At 39.9% G+C, this 12837-nt stretch overlaps 1 protein-coding gene and 1 long non-coding RNA gene across 3 annotated transcripts in view; both read right to left on the bottom strand.

Annotated features, from left to right (window-relative positions):
* Positions 1 to 2938, bottom strand: part of LOC138159112 (uncharacterized) — a 9983-nt gene extending 7045 nt beyond the window's left edge. The window contains exons 1-2 of one of the 2 annotated variants that reach the window (XR_011167809.1): positions 2542 to 2938; positions 1419 to 1589 (exon numbers count right to left, since the gene is read on the bottom strand). This is a non-coding gene — a long non-coding RNA (uncharacterized lncRNA). Of the gene's footprint in view, positions 1 to 1418 lie in introns of both variants that reach the window. The other variant, XR_011167808.1, reaches the window with a different exon arrangement.
* Positions 2939 to 11188: 8250 nt separating this feature from the next.
* The window catches only part of ADGRV1 (adhesion G protein-coupled receptor V1), a 718949-nt gene continuing 717300 nt past the window's right edge, over positions 11189 to 12837 (bottom strand). Inside the window, exon 89 of the mRNA XM_069085086.1 lies at positions 11189 to 12277. Within this exon, the coding sequence (XP_068941187.1) occupies positions 12159 to 12277 (119 nt within the window). The 3' untranslated portion in view covers positions 11189 to 12158. The remainder of the gene's footprint in view (positions 12278 to 12837) is intronic.

Raw genomic sequence — 12837 nt, 5'->3', positions numbered from 1 at the left:
TGTGTGTGTGTGTGTGTGTGTGTGTGTGTGTGTGTGTGTGTGTGTGTAGAAGCTATATTAAAGGAACTAGAGGACAGCCTTGACCACACTGAATTGATCTTTTTTTAGGAGGATTTGTAGAAATCCACGAAAAGATTTGTGTAGGATGAGAAGGCATAGATGAGTTGCAACTGTTCTAGTCAAGGGAGTATCCACAATGATGAGAGAGATCATAGATACAATCACGTATAACCCATAGTATATGAAGGGGTTGGGATGTTGGGAAATTTGGGAGGAATAGGGAAGCTGGTCAGTTTTCCTACTCTTTTAAAACCAGATTTTCACCATGTAGCTTTCTTTTCTTTTTTGTCTTTTTTTTGGGGGGGGGAGGCAGGGTAGTTGGGGTTAAGTGACTTGCCCAAGGTCACAAAGCTGGTAAGTGTTAAGTGTCTGAGGTCGGATTTGAACTCAGGTCTTCCTGACTCAAGGGCCAATGCTCTATTCACTGCATCACCTAGCTGCCCCCTAACCATGTAGCTTTATTATTGGCTTTAATTCTCTTGAATATGACACATCTGTATTAAAGTAGAAATGTAAAGATTTATTTTATAGTCATATGTAATATATTTTGAACTATTGATAATTCTTGTGGATGGAGATCTGTACCTTTAAATCACATTCATGGATTTTTTTCAAACTTCTAAATTCTTATTATGGGAATTTAGTTAGAAATTTTGATATACCCACAATATGTTTATTCATATCTTAGATTATAATACTATTAAAAATCTTCCATGGTATTCAAAATTAAGGATCAGAGAATGCTAGCAGTTAACCTTGAGTTTTGTCCTTTTTTTGAGGACCTGTACTATCTCTGGAATCCTAAGTGGTTCTGTTGTACAATATGTGGAAAACACAGAAAGTAATTCCGTAGCCCATAAACTCCCCTCAGAAGGGAAATGAACTCAGGGTTGCCTACAGGACGCCCCTCTGATACTCCATTGAGCCTCTCTTTCCCGTAGGGTCCTACATTTTCCCCAGGACTCACAGTACTGGCCTGTGGAAGGTCATCTTACTTGGGGCCTGTCAACCAAGTGCAACCTTCCCATCAGACCCTAATTGTCCAAATGTCATTGTAATAATGGTGGTGAGGTAGTAAAGTTTGCCCTCTATTAGGGTGACTTTACTCTCCAAAAAGTGTACTGCTCCGGAACTTTGTAGGTCTTTTCTTTCCTCAGGAATCACTCTTTCCCCAGAAGTTCTAATGCCAGAACCCTCAGTCTTGGAAGTCTCCATGTTGGGGTAACCCATGAAGCAAACTCATAGACTAGTGCAGCCCATGAATTTTCCTTTTGGAGGGGGAAAGGAAGGAAAGGGGAACAAAGATTTTTAAGCATCTGCAATGTGCCAGGCACATAAATCTGGCCTCAGACACTTACCGTGTGACTCTGGTCAAGTCACTCTGTTTGCCTGGTTGTTGCTGCTGTTCATCCTTCATTCTCAAAGAAGGTCAATGACAGGGAGAAGGAAGTGGCAAACCACTCCAGTGCTTTTTCAAGAAAACGCGATGGACAGCACTGGTGAGCCTGGTCCCCAGGGTCATGATGAGTCTGACAAGACTGAACAGCAGAGCAGAAACAGATGTGCCAGGCGCTTGTTAAACACTTTACACTTCTTGCAACAGTCCTGGGACTAGGTCCTATAGCCCCATTCTATAGTAGGAGAAACTGAGGCAAAACAGAGATTAAGGGCCTTGCTCAGGTCCCAGAACCTGTAAGTGTCCCAGGTTCAGTTTGAACTTAGGTCCTTCTGCCTCCAGGCCCCGTGCTCTGTGTCCTGGCTAGATGCCTCGGGATAGAAGGCGCCATTCTGGCATTATGCTGCCAAGGCACTGAAGTCACTGCCCTTTCCACGCAGGAGGTTGGGGCTCGTGAGTGCTATCAAGGAACTCCACATGGGAGAGAATATGTCAGTTTTTTTCATGTGCTTGTACAGGAATTCCATCAGTGCCCAGCCTGCTGTTACCTCTTGGGCTGAGAAAAATCTACTCTCAGGAGTTCTACTCTCGGGCCTGTGTTCAGAAAGCTGGGACGACTCCCTTTAACTCCCATATGCGCTTGTCCTAACGCAGTTATGACCAGTTGGGGATTGGGGTGGGGCAGGAGAATTCAGAATGTGTGAAGCATGGACAAGGGCAACTCCTGCCCATAAATCTTAATCAGCCAGTCAATCATCTTGGAGGCCGCCCAGTCATTGGACACCTATCAGGAGTTGCGTGTGACCTCTGAACTAGGTGCATGTTGGTACTCTCCATGGGGAGGGGCCCTTCAGATGTTGCCAAAGGGTCGTGCTGGCAAGCCCACAGACTGGGGAGCTCAGCAGGCTGATCAGGGCTGTCCCTGATTGCTGCCCTCCCACCCCCTTATGGGAGGCTCTAAGAGAAGAAAAGAAGAATGAAATCACTACAGATAGGATAGCGTGTGGTCACTAAGAGGGGGAAAAGAAAGGTTTCATCCGGGAGGGAGAGACAAGGCCCATGGGAAAGGGGGAAAAAATACAGACCTGAGTGTAATGGCTCTGGCTTTCCCCATCCTGTTGTTTCCGAATGTATCTGGTTTGTTTGTTCCCACATTTTGATGTGCCTGCCTGGCACATGGCCCATCTCACTCTGCACTGGGAGGAAACAGGATGGCAGAATATTGTTGCCGTGGGAATTAAGCTTATTTGTGTTGGTCCAGTTACTGCTGGAAACCTTCTGCGTTTTGTTTTCAGAACGTGTTGGGGGTTTTTAAAAGGGGGTTTCCTGATGGCAGGTGTCCCTCTGTGTCTCTCCTTGGGTTTCCCTGCTGTGCTTTCAGACAGAGATGGTAATCCAATAGAGGCGAGAAAGAGAAATCAGACCGCCAGCTTGTCCTCTGCTTCTATAGACTCCACCTTATCTGAAGATTTATAGTCAATGCAGAACAAAGTCTATCAGAAACAGATAATCGCGTTATCTACTAGACTAGTTACTAGTGACCTGTGAGTCCCATTCAGTATAAGGGAAGGGAAGTCAAAAGGCATTTATATTATATAATGCCTCCTCTGTGCTGGGCATTGTACTAAACATTTGATCCCCAGCAATGGCCCTGAGAAATAGATGGTGTTATTCCCATTTTACAGTTGAGGAAACTGAGAAAAATAGAGGTTAACTGCCTTGCCCATGGTCACACAACTAAGTGTCTGAAGCTGGATTTGAACTCAGGTGTTCCTGACTCTGGGACCAATGCTCTATCTATCAAGCTACCTAGCTGTAGTGTAATTAATAGTCTTGGACACCGCTTCATTTATAAAAGGATATTTTAGGATTTATAGCTGAGATGTCTCTCGGAGGTGAATTAACATAACCTCTTCATTTTACAAATGAAGAAACTGAGAGTAAGGGGTGGGGGTGGGGGGGTGACAAGATTTTGCTCAGAGAAGTAAGGTATAATACATACAGCTCAGGACTTGGGGTCAGGAAACCTTGGGTTTGAATCCTGCTTTAGATTCTTAATAGCTGTGTGACTGTAGGTGAGTTCCTCAACCTGTCTGTGTTAATTTCCTCATCCATAGAAAAGGGATGAAAATAATACTTTCAAGCCCTACCTAAGGTATTGTTATGAAGATTAAATGAGTTAACTATATCTATATCTATAAATAAATGTGTGTACATATATGTGTATATATATATATATGTACACACATAGTATAAATTACCTTCTAAACCTGAAAGTACAATATAATGTCATTAATGACTATTTTCTAATAATCAAGATTTGAGAGCAGTGTTCACTGGAAAGAGAACTTGATTTTACCTGACTTCAGATCCCACCTTTACTGTTACCAGCCATGTGACCTTGGACAAGTTGCTTCTCCATGGATCTGTTTCTCCATCTTTAAAATTCAGAGGTTCATTAGATGATTCCTAGGCCCCTTCCAGCCCTTTGATTCAAAATCCAGAACTCTTTCAGTTACACTCCATTGTCTCTTTTTACTCATCATAGAAAAATAAGTGACAGAATGTGCATCCACTTGAAAACTTTTATTTTAAAACTCCATGGTAAACTGGATCAGTGAAATAGGTTTTTCTTGTTGAGTGAGTAGCAGACTTTTAAAATTCGGCATACACCCATGCTGAGTGAGATGTCTGGTTTAAATGGTCTGAGCTGTGTTGAATTCTAGGGCAGCTAGGTGGCTTAGTCAATAGAGCGCTGGACCTGGAGTCAGGAAGAACTGAGTACAAATCTGGCCTCACATACTTACTAGCTGTGCGACCCTGGGCAAGTCACTTTACTCTGTTAAGTTCCTCATCTATAAGATGAGCTGGAGAAGGAAATGCAAACCACTCCAGCATCTTTGCCAGGAACATCCCAAATGGGGTCAGGAAGAGTTAGTCATGACTGAAAATGACTGAACAACAAAAATGTTGAATTCTACAATTTTTCTGAAGAAGTAACAGAACCACCTTTCCATTCCCCATTCCTAGGCTAATACTTGACTTTGTAATTATGTTTAACTTTGCTACTTTTGAGTCTAAATAGTGAGGAAGAAAGGGAAAGAAGATCGCCATTGGCAATAAGGGAAAGGGTTATGGACTAGACCTGTGATTTCACGGATATAGGCAACTTCTGGGTCAAGCAGCTCCCTTTACCAATTCCAGTTGGAATTTTCTTTGCAATTTATAGTCTTAGAGTTATCTATAGGATTGAGAGGTTAAGAAACAGAGCCAGCATGCGCCAGAGCTTTCAGCTCTTCCTGGTTTCTAGGCTGGTTCTCTGAATACAGCACGTTGCTTCTCCATTGCTGACTGGTCATATGTTGAGGTAACTGTTATTCTGCCACAAGAAGAATTTTGAAGAAAAGATGGGCTTTGAGGTCTTTTGAGAGAGCTGAAAAAAGTCATTCATTGAAATAGATAATGATCATTTGAGACTCTAAGGGAGGGCATAGAGGAAAAAGAAACTTTGTAGGAGGGAGGCTTAGAGGGAAGAGAAAAGACGAGGACCCCATAAAGTGGGCAACAGTTCCCTTATGCTTTATTCTTCTTAGTTTTTCTCACAGAGCCTAGAACAGTGCTTGGAAATAGTAGGCACTCAATAAATGTTTGTGATTGGTAATGTCGATAGGGATGAAAAAGAAAGGCTTAATGAGAGCAGCTATCCTGCTGGCCCCCAGGAACCTGTTCTACCTACCCCTTCCTTAGGTGTGAGAAGGGGTCTGACTGAATTTTATTATCACTATTTTTTTACCTGCTGGTCATAAATTTTAAGATATACCTTAGAGATAATGAGTAATACTAACTTAATATGAGGTATGATGTAAAATTGGTTAAGGACAAAAAGATAATGGTGTCTGGAATTTTGAATATTTTAAAATTATTTGGGAGAGGTGTCACTAATTTACATTATCTAAATTCCATGCAATTAACTTTGTTTTGTTATTTAGATTTTGAATGTTCAATTTTTAAAACTTTATCCCTCTTTCACCCATTGAGAAGGCAAGCAATTTATCAATTATACATGTGAAGTCACACACAATTAATTTTAAATATATACTATATTTAAGCAAAATTGCCTTTTAGATGACTCTTAGACTCCTAAGAATATATATATATATATATATATATATGTATGGTTTTTTTTTTTCCTTTTGGAAGGTTTATTTATCAGACATTCCCCTGGAAAGTAGTTCTTTTCCTAACAGTAATGAAGAAGTATGTGAAATATTTCTACTGTTACTCCATAGGAAATTGTTGCAAATAGAATGAAGTTTATTCTGGGAAAGACTGCCTTATTCTCCTTTTTGGAATTTGCAAGCTTCTTTTGGAACTCTACTAGAATGTTCAATGAAATTGTAAGACTCCCAAATGAAATACAAATAAGTTCAATACATCATGATTTCTTTTGGAAATAATTTTCTTGAAATTATCATGAACAATATTTGTTCTGGGATAGATTTTCTGATCTCAGTCAAAGATGGGTCCAAAGGGAGTTTGAAAAAGCCAAAGAAATGCTTCCCTCAAACTCACACTATTCTTTATGGTAATCTCTTTCATAAGTAAGTTGAAATGTTCAATGGAATTATGTGAACTAGAGGAAAAATCTAATATTGAGGAAAAATTTCTGATCTCTCATTTTGGACTGGACTGAAATCTTTATTTTTGATTAAAGAAAATACCAACCTTAGAACTTCTTAAATGCCGGCACTGTAAAGAAAAAACAACAAATTTCATGGTTTCTTGGTATTAGAGTCCTGCATTCTTTCTCTTCTCCAGATATAATCTAATCTTTAATTTTTGTTAAAATCACGGAGCCATAGAATGATTCATCTCATAATAGATTGTCTATCATCATGATAGGCTATATGTAGGGCCCAAATAGTTCTATAATTGTTTGGGTGGGTGGGAGTAATCCATGGATACAATATTTAGATCTAGAAGGAATCTTAGAGATTCCCTAGAGGTTTTTAATTTTTGTGTGAGTGTCATGGACTCCTCTGGCAGTCTAGGGAAGCCAATGGACCTTTTATCAACATAATGTTTTTAAATGTGTAAATTAAAAGAAAAAACACATAGGATTAAAAAAGAAATGAGTTGTGCTAAGATAGTTACTAAAATAAAAACCAAGGCCACAGACCCCAAGTTAAGAATGACTGATTCTAGTCTAACTCTCTTATTTTATAGATAAGGAAAATGAGGGCAAAAGAGGTCATGTGGCTCATCTGAGGTCACACAGGTGTTCTAGGACAGAGTTGGGATTCAAACCCACATCTTCTGAATCCTAACCAATGTTCTCTCCCTTGCACTAGCCTGTGCTTTCTGTGTTACTGAGGTGACGTGGTATGGTACCACTGCCTACCTCCTAACCTGGTCCTATAAGCAAATAAACTTAAAATAATCTCATCTACATTCATGATAGGCCAGCTCCATGATCTATGACAATAATTTGGAACAATTCCAATGATGAACCTTGAGAAAGAGGAGATAGATCATGACATGGGACTGCTATAGAATCTTTGGGACTTCCTTGGGAGATGGTGAGATCCCCTCACTAGAGGTCCTCAGGGGAGTCCTTAGAGGGCCTATGCTACAATGGGGAGTCTTTAAGGTAGTGGTCTGATATATGGCCTTGGAGGTCCCTTTCAACTCTGAGATTCTGTGAATTCTTCTCAATTGTTACTTAAAAAAGCAATTATATTGAAAAAGTTATAAAAATATTTTTAAAAATCTACTCTATACCTCCTAGTTTTTCTCTGGCTTAACATAGGTGTTATAGTCTCTATAAATTAACACAGTTCATCCATGAGACTCTTTTCAAAATGGAAAACCTATTTAACCAGGTTCTCCAAGAAACATCAAAGTAATTAGGTTATATACACTATTGGAAAATTATCTCTTCCCCCCAACAATTCATTTTATTTTCGTTTTCAGTTCTGAATTCTCTTCTTTCCCACTCATTGAGAAGGCAAGGAAAAAAGCTCCTTACAAATCTGTATAGTCATGTAAAACAGATTCATGCATTAATTCTGTCCAAAAAGAGGAAGAAAAAGAAAGAGAAGAAAATATGGTTTAATCTGCTTCTACAGAGTCCATCAGCTGTCTGGAGGTGGATAGGAAGTTTCATTATCAGTCCTTTGGAAATGTGGTTGGTCCTTGTGTTGCTTATAGTTATGATATCTTTCAGAGTTGATTACCTTTACAATATTGTTATTGTATAAATTGTTCTCCTGCTTCTGTTTACTGAGCTTTGCATCAGTTAATATGTCTTCCCAGTTTTTTCTGAAACCATCTACATTATTTAGGTGAGTTCATCCCATTCACATTTATAATTATTATTGCTAACTGTGTATTTATTTCCCTGTTTCCTTTTCTCTTACTTTTTTCCTATTGTCTTTCTTTTTTATTCTGTCCCTCCTCAAGAGTGTGTTTTGCTTCTGATCAATGCCTCCCTTACCTTAATCTACCCTCCCTCTTTTCCCTCCCCCCTCCTTTCTCTTAGTGCCTTTCTCTCCTACTTTCCTGGGTAAGATAAATTTCTATATCCAGCTATGTATATATGTATATTCTTCTCTCCTTGAACCAATCAGATGACAGTGAGGTTCAAAGGTTGCCTGCTTCCCTGTCCCCCATTATCCCTTCCATTGTATAAATTCTTCCTTGCATGCTTATTTTTATGAGATAATTTTCCCCATTCATCCTTCACTTCTTCCCTCTCCCACTATCTCTCTCATCCTTCCATTTTTCTTTTGAAATCATGCCAACATTATAGACTCACACCCATGCCTTCTAACAGACCTGGTAATGATAAAGTTCTGAAGCACTTATAATATGTATCATCTTCCCATATAGGAATATAAAAAATTTAACCTTGTCTAATCTCTTAGGATTTCCCACTCGTGTTTACCCTTTTATGCTTCTCTTCAGCTTTCTGTCTGAATATCAAGTTTTAAAATTGAGTTTCTGGTCTTTTAATCAGAAGCACTTGAAAGTCCTCCATTTCCTTAAATGTTTATTCCCCCCCCCCCCCCATAGGATTATATTCAGTTTTGCAGATAGGTCATTCTTGGTTGTAATCCTAACTTCTTTTCCTTTATAACTTCTTGAAACATGATATCTAGACTTTTTCTTTATTCATGAATTTCAGGTAATCCAGTGATTCTTAAATTTTTTCTTCTCTAGGTCAGTTGTTTTTCCTCTGAAATATTTCACATTTCTTCTATTTTTTCATCTTTTGACTTTGTTTTATTGTTTTTGGTGTCTTATGGAGTCATTAGCTTCCACTTGGCCAATTCTAATTTTTAAGCAATTATTTTCTTCAGTATTATTTTTGTGCCTATTTTACCAAGATGTTAATTCTCTTTTCATAATTTTCTTTCAGAGCTCTTGTTTCTTTTCACAATTTTTTTCCTTATTTCTTATTTGATTTTCAAAATATTTTTTTTGTTCTTTTTAAAAAACTCTTTAATCTCTTCTAGGAATTCTTATTGGTCTTGTATACAATCTGCATTTTTCTTTGGAGTGCGGAGGTTTTGCTCATAAATGTTTTTAAGTCATTATCTTTTGTGTTTGTATCTTGAGCTTCCCTGTCATTATAGTAAATTTTTATTGCTAGGTTGTTCTATTTTTTGTTTGCCCATTTTTGTAGCCTGCCTCTTGACTTTGGACTTTATGTAGTATTGTGCTCTGCTTACCTCTGTGGTGGTGAACTGGCCTGAGTCTCTTGGATTCTTTCTTCTGCTTTCACAACTCACTCTGGAGGTCTACAAGTTTTAAGTGCTTTTAACATTGTGTGATCCAGGAAGAAATCTCTTCGATGCCCTCCTGGTCTGTGCTCTGCAAATTCCCGACCTGGTTTGAGTCTGTTGGTTTATGTGTAGTTGAGTTGTGAGGTTGTTATTTGTCTTTTGATCTCAAGAGGACCATGACATCGTGGAGGTGATGCCATGGCATGCAAGTGAACTGGATTTAAGTGAGGGAGGGCTGTGCAAAGTCACCAGCCTCACTTCCTTCTCTGGGTCCAGTGGCAAGATTTAGATCAGGACGATGGAGAAGACCCTGGATACATTGGGAGACCTTGACCTTTTAAAAAGCTAAGGTCTTCAATAGGTCTCAGTTTAACTGAGGTAACGCCCATTCAGTGAGTAAGGCTAGGTGTTGCTTTAGCCCTCCCTCACTTAAATCCACTTCACTTGCATGTCATGGCATCCCCTCCCTGACGTCATGGTCTTCTTTCAGAACAAAGGACAAACAACACCTAGCCTTAATCACTGAGTGGGCGTTGCCTCAGTTGAGCTCTGTAGACTGCTGCTGGACTCAGTCACAGTAAGTCCACTAGGAGTTCTGTGGATTCAGTGACTGAACCGCTGCCTCCCCCTTGGTTTTGGTGTCCTGCCCTGCAGGCTTATGTGTGGGATTAAAGATTAGGACTGAGTTCCCTCTCTGCTCTTGGGCTCAGAGTCACACAGCTATGTTTCTGGAACATACAAAGGCAGGGCCCCTGTTCCCTCTTGGTTGTCACTGTGAGTACTTCTCTCCACCCAGAATTGGGTAATGGGCAATAGAGCTGCCAAATGGCACTCCTAGTGCCAGTGCAGGGGTCCCCTGCTGAGGGGGTCAGTCTCTTTACCATCCCTGAGTGGGGGGTTACTCTCCGCCATTCCTCCCACCACCTCCCCAGCCTTCTGAGGTGCTGCTGCTACTGCCCTGCGCTCCTGGGAAGTCTCCACCCCGATGTCTGCAGGCCTCTCTCTTCCTAGGCTGTACTTTCCTGATTAGAATTTGGTTTGGTGCCCTTTATAGGTCATTGCGTAAGAGTTTGTGGGGCAGCTAAGGAAAAATTTCTAGGGCTCACTCTGCCATCTGAATTCCGCCTCTCTCAATGGTTACTTTTCAGAGAAATTCTAGGGATGACGCCTGGCATTTCCTGTTAGATCTCCTGGGTGTATGGATATGTCTTACCCTTTTGTTATCCGCTTTTCAGGTTGCTACTTAAAATAGTCAGTCTCCACCATGTCATATGAGGGTCCCAGGACAACAGGGCTTGACTATTCCGAATATTTTCCAAGGACAGAGGTTTTTGCATCCTAATGTTGAGGGCACCTCCACAACTGCTCAATATATCCTATTTTTGTTGCTGTTGAGTCACTTTCAGTTATGTCCAACTCTTCATGATTCTACTTGGTTTTGGGTTTTTTTTTTACTTTTTGTTTTTGGCAAAGATACTGGAGTGGTTTGCCTTTTTCTCTGGCCCATTTTACAGCTGGGGAAACACATGAAACATGATGAATCTTCCTGACTCGAGGTCCAGCATTCTATCCACTGTGCCACCTAGCTACTCTCTAGTTCTTGCCATTAATTGTGACCATCACCTCTATCTTTTAAAGTTGACTAGTAGCTTCAGAAATTGTATTTCTCTTCCTTACTAAGGTCAACAGGCAGCTAAGTGGCTCAGTGGATTGACTGCCAGGCCTGAAGCTAGGTAGATTCCTCTTCCCGAGTTCAAATCTGGCCTCAGACACTTACTAGTTCTATGACCCTGGGCAAGTCACTTCACCCTTTTTTGCCTCAGTTTCCTCATCTGTAAAATGAGCTGGGGAAGGAAGTGGCAAACCACTGCAGTATTTCTTCCAAGAAAACCCCAAATGGGGTAATGGAGAGTCAGACATGATTGAAACGACTGCACAACAACTAAGGTCAATAAATATTTAGCCACAGGAAGATTTTATAAGCTTTATTATTAGATGATAAAGACCAAGACATTTATACTTCAATTTATCCAAGGAGCTGTGATTTTATCAGCATAGGGGCTCTGTCTTCCAGACTTCCATGCCTTAAAACATAGTCTTCATAAGTTGTCACCATTAAAAAAAAAAAGCAACTAAGTACACAGTGGCCAGTTTCTGGAGATGAGCCATGTCAACTTAAGATGACACACAGTCCATTTAACAGTTAGTTTACTTGGTCAGTATCTGAAGTCTTTCCGGCTTGGTAGGACACGCCAAAGTTTGTGGTCTTGAAGGCAAAGTCTTTAAGAACCCAAGGTATTAGTATTTATTGTCTAGTTACCTCAGACACCAGATGCAAAAACCACATGTTGAACGGGGAGAACTCTGCCTCAGAAACTAGTAGGTAGGCTTGGACTCCTATCTGGAAAATTAGTTAATCTCTCTATGTCTCATTTTACTGTTTGTAAAATGAATATAATTCTTGGTGTTTACTTCTTCAGAAAGGTTCATTCAGTTGACAGAGTGACTTAATACATAGAAAGGTAACCTACAAAGATAGAATTTTCATCATGCATAGCATTTATCCACTGAGAAATGAGCCTATATCAGATCAAATGGGTTCTATTACTTTTATTAATAATTATCATTATTACTTTTATTAAACACTGTTAGACATGCAGGTCAATTAAAAAACTTAATCTATATTTTATGGAATAAGTGCATCCTATTAACTCGTGTAGATCTTTCACCAGAACAGGTGATTTGGGGGATTCTGTCAGAAATCTGCTATTTATCAGACACAGCCCTTTCTGGGCTCGCCATCTAGGGACAACTTCCAGTTCTCCGTTGCCTGGCTGCACATATAGGGAGAGATTCAGACCAAAGAGTCATCCAACAAATAGAAAAAATATCAAATTCCCATTTGACAAAAGGAGTTAGAGGTGAGTGTCCGCTATGGGTATTCTTCTCAGTTCCACAATCTGGGAATCCGTCATTGTGCCTCCTTCCTGACTGCCGTGGCCAGATTCGTTGTCACTGGCACTGAGGCCTGCACCTGCAATAGATAAAGAACAACAAAAATGAATACAGAGCAAAAGATTCATGATCAAAATATATTCTGATGTGACTCTTACTTTCATTGAATTTATAAAATATGAGTTCTACTCAAGAAAGATAATACAAACATTTATGCTTCCAGGAACATGTGTTAAACACCATATCCATTCTAGGGGTGGGTCTTCATTTTCAAAAAAGGTTTCCTTCCCCATGGCCTCTGTTACAATTGACCTTGATATCTGCTTTATTAGTTGAGCCCAAAGTCCTTTAGGATAGAGGACAATTTCCTTTTTATCTTTGTGTTATTTGTGTGTGCCACAAAATTACTCCTGAAAGAATATACCAACATACATTGGTGAGTCTAGGTGGGACCACCATTTCATGAAAGGCCTTAACCATCCTCACTTTGCCCTCACCTTCTGCACTTCACTCCTCAGGAGCAACTGGCCCTGCTTTCCTCTCCTTTCCTTTCCATCTCCCTTTTATATATCTATATATTTATATCTCTCTATCTATCTATCTATCTATCTATCTATCTATCTATCTATCTATCTATCT

This window comes from Petaurus breviceps, unplaced genomic scaffold (assembly GCF_028583685.1).
Source record: "Petaurus breviceps papuanus isolate PSGF00001 unplaced genomic scaffold, PetGlider_PUasm1.0 175, whole genome shotgun sequence".
Classification (NCBI taxonomy): Eukaryota; Metazoa; Chordata; class Mammalia; order Diprotodontia; family Petauridae; genus Petaurus; species Petaurus breviceps.
This window is presented reverse-complemented; position numbering and strand designations above follow the sequence as displayed.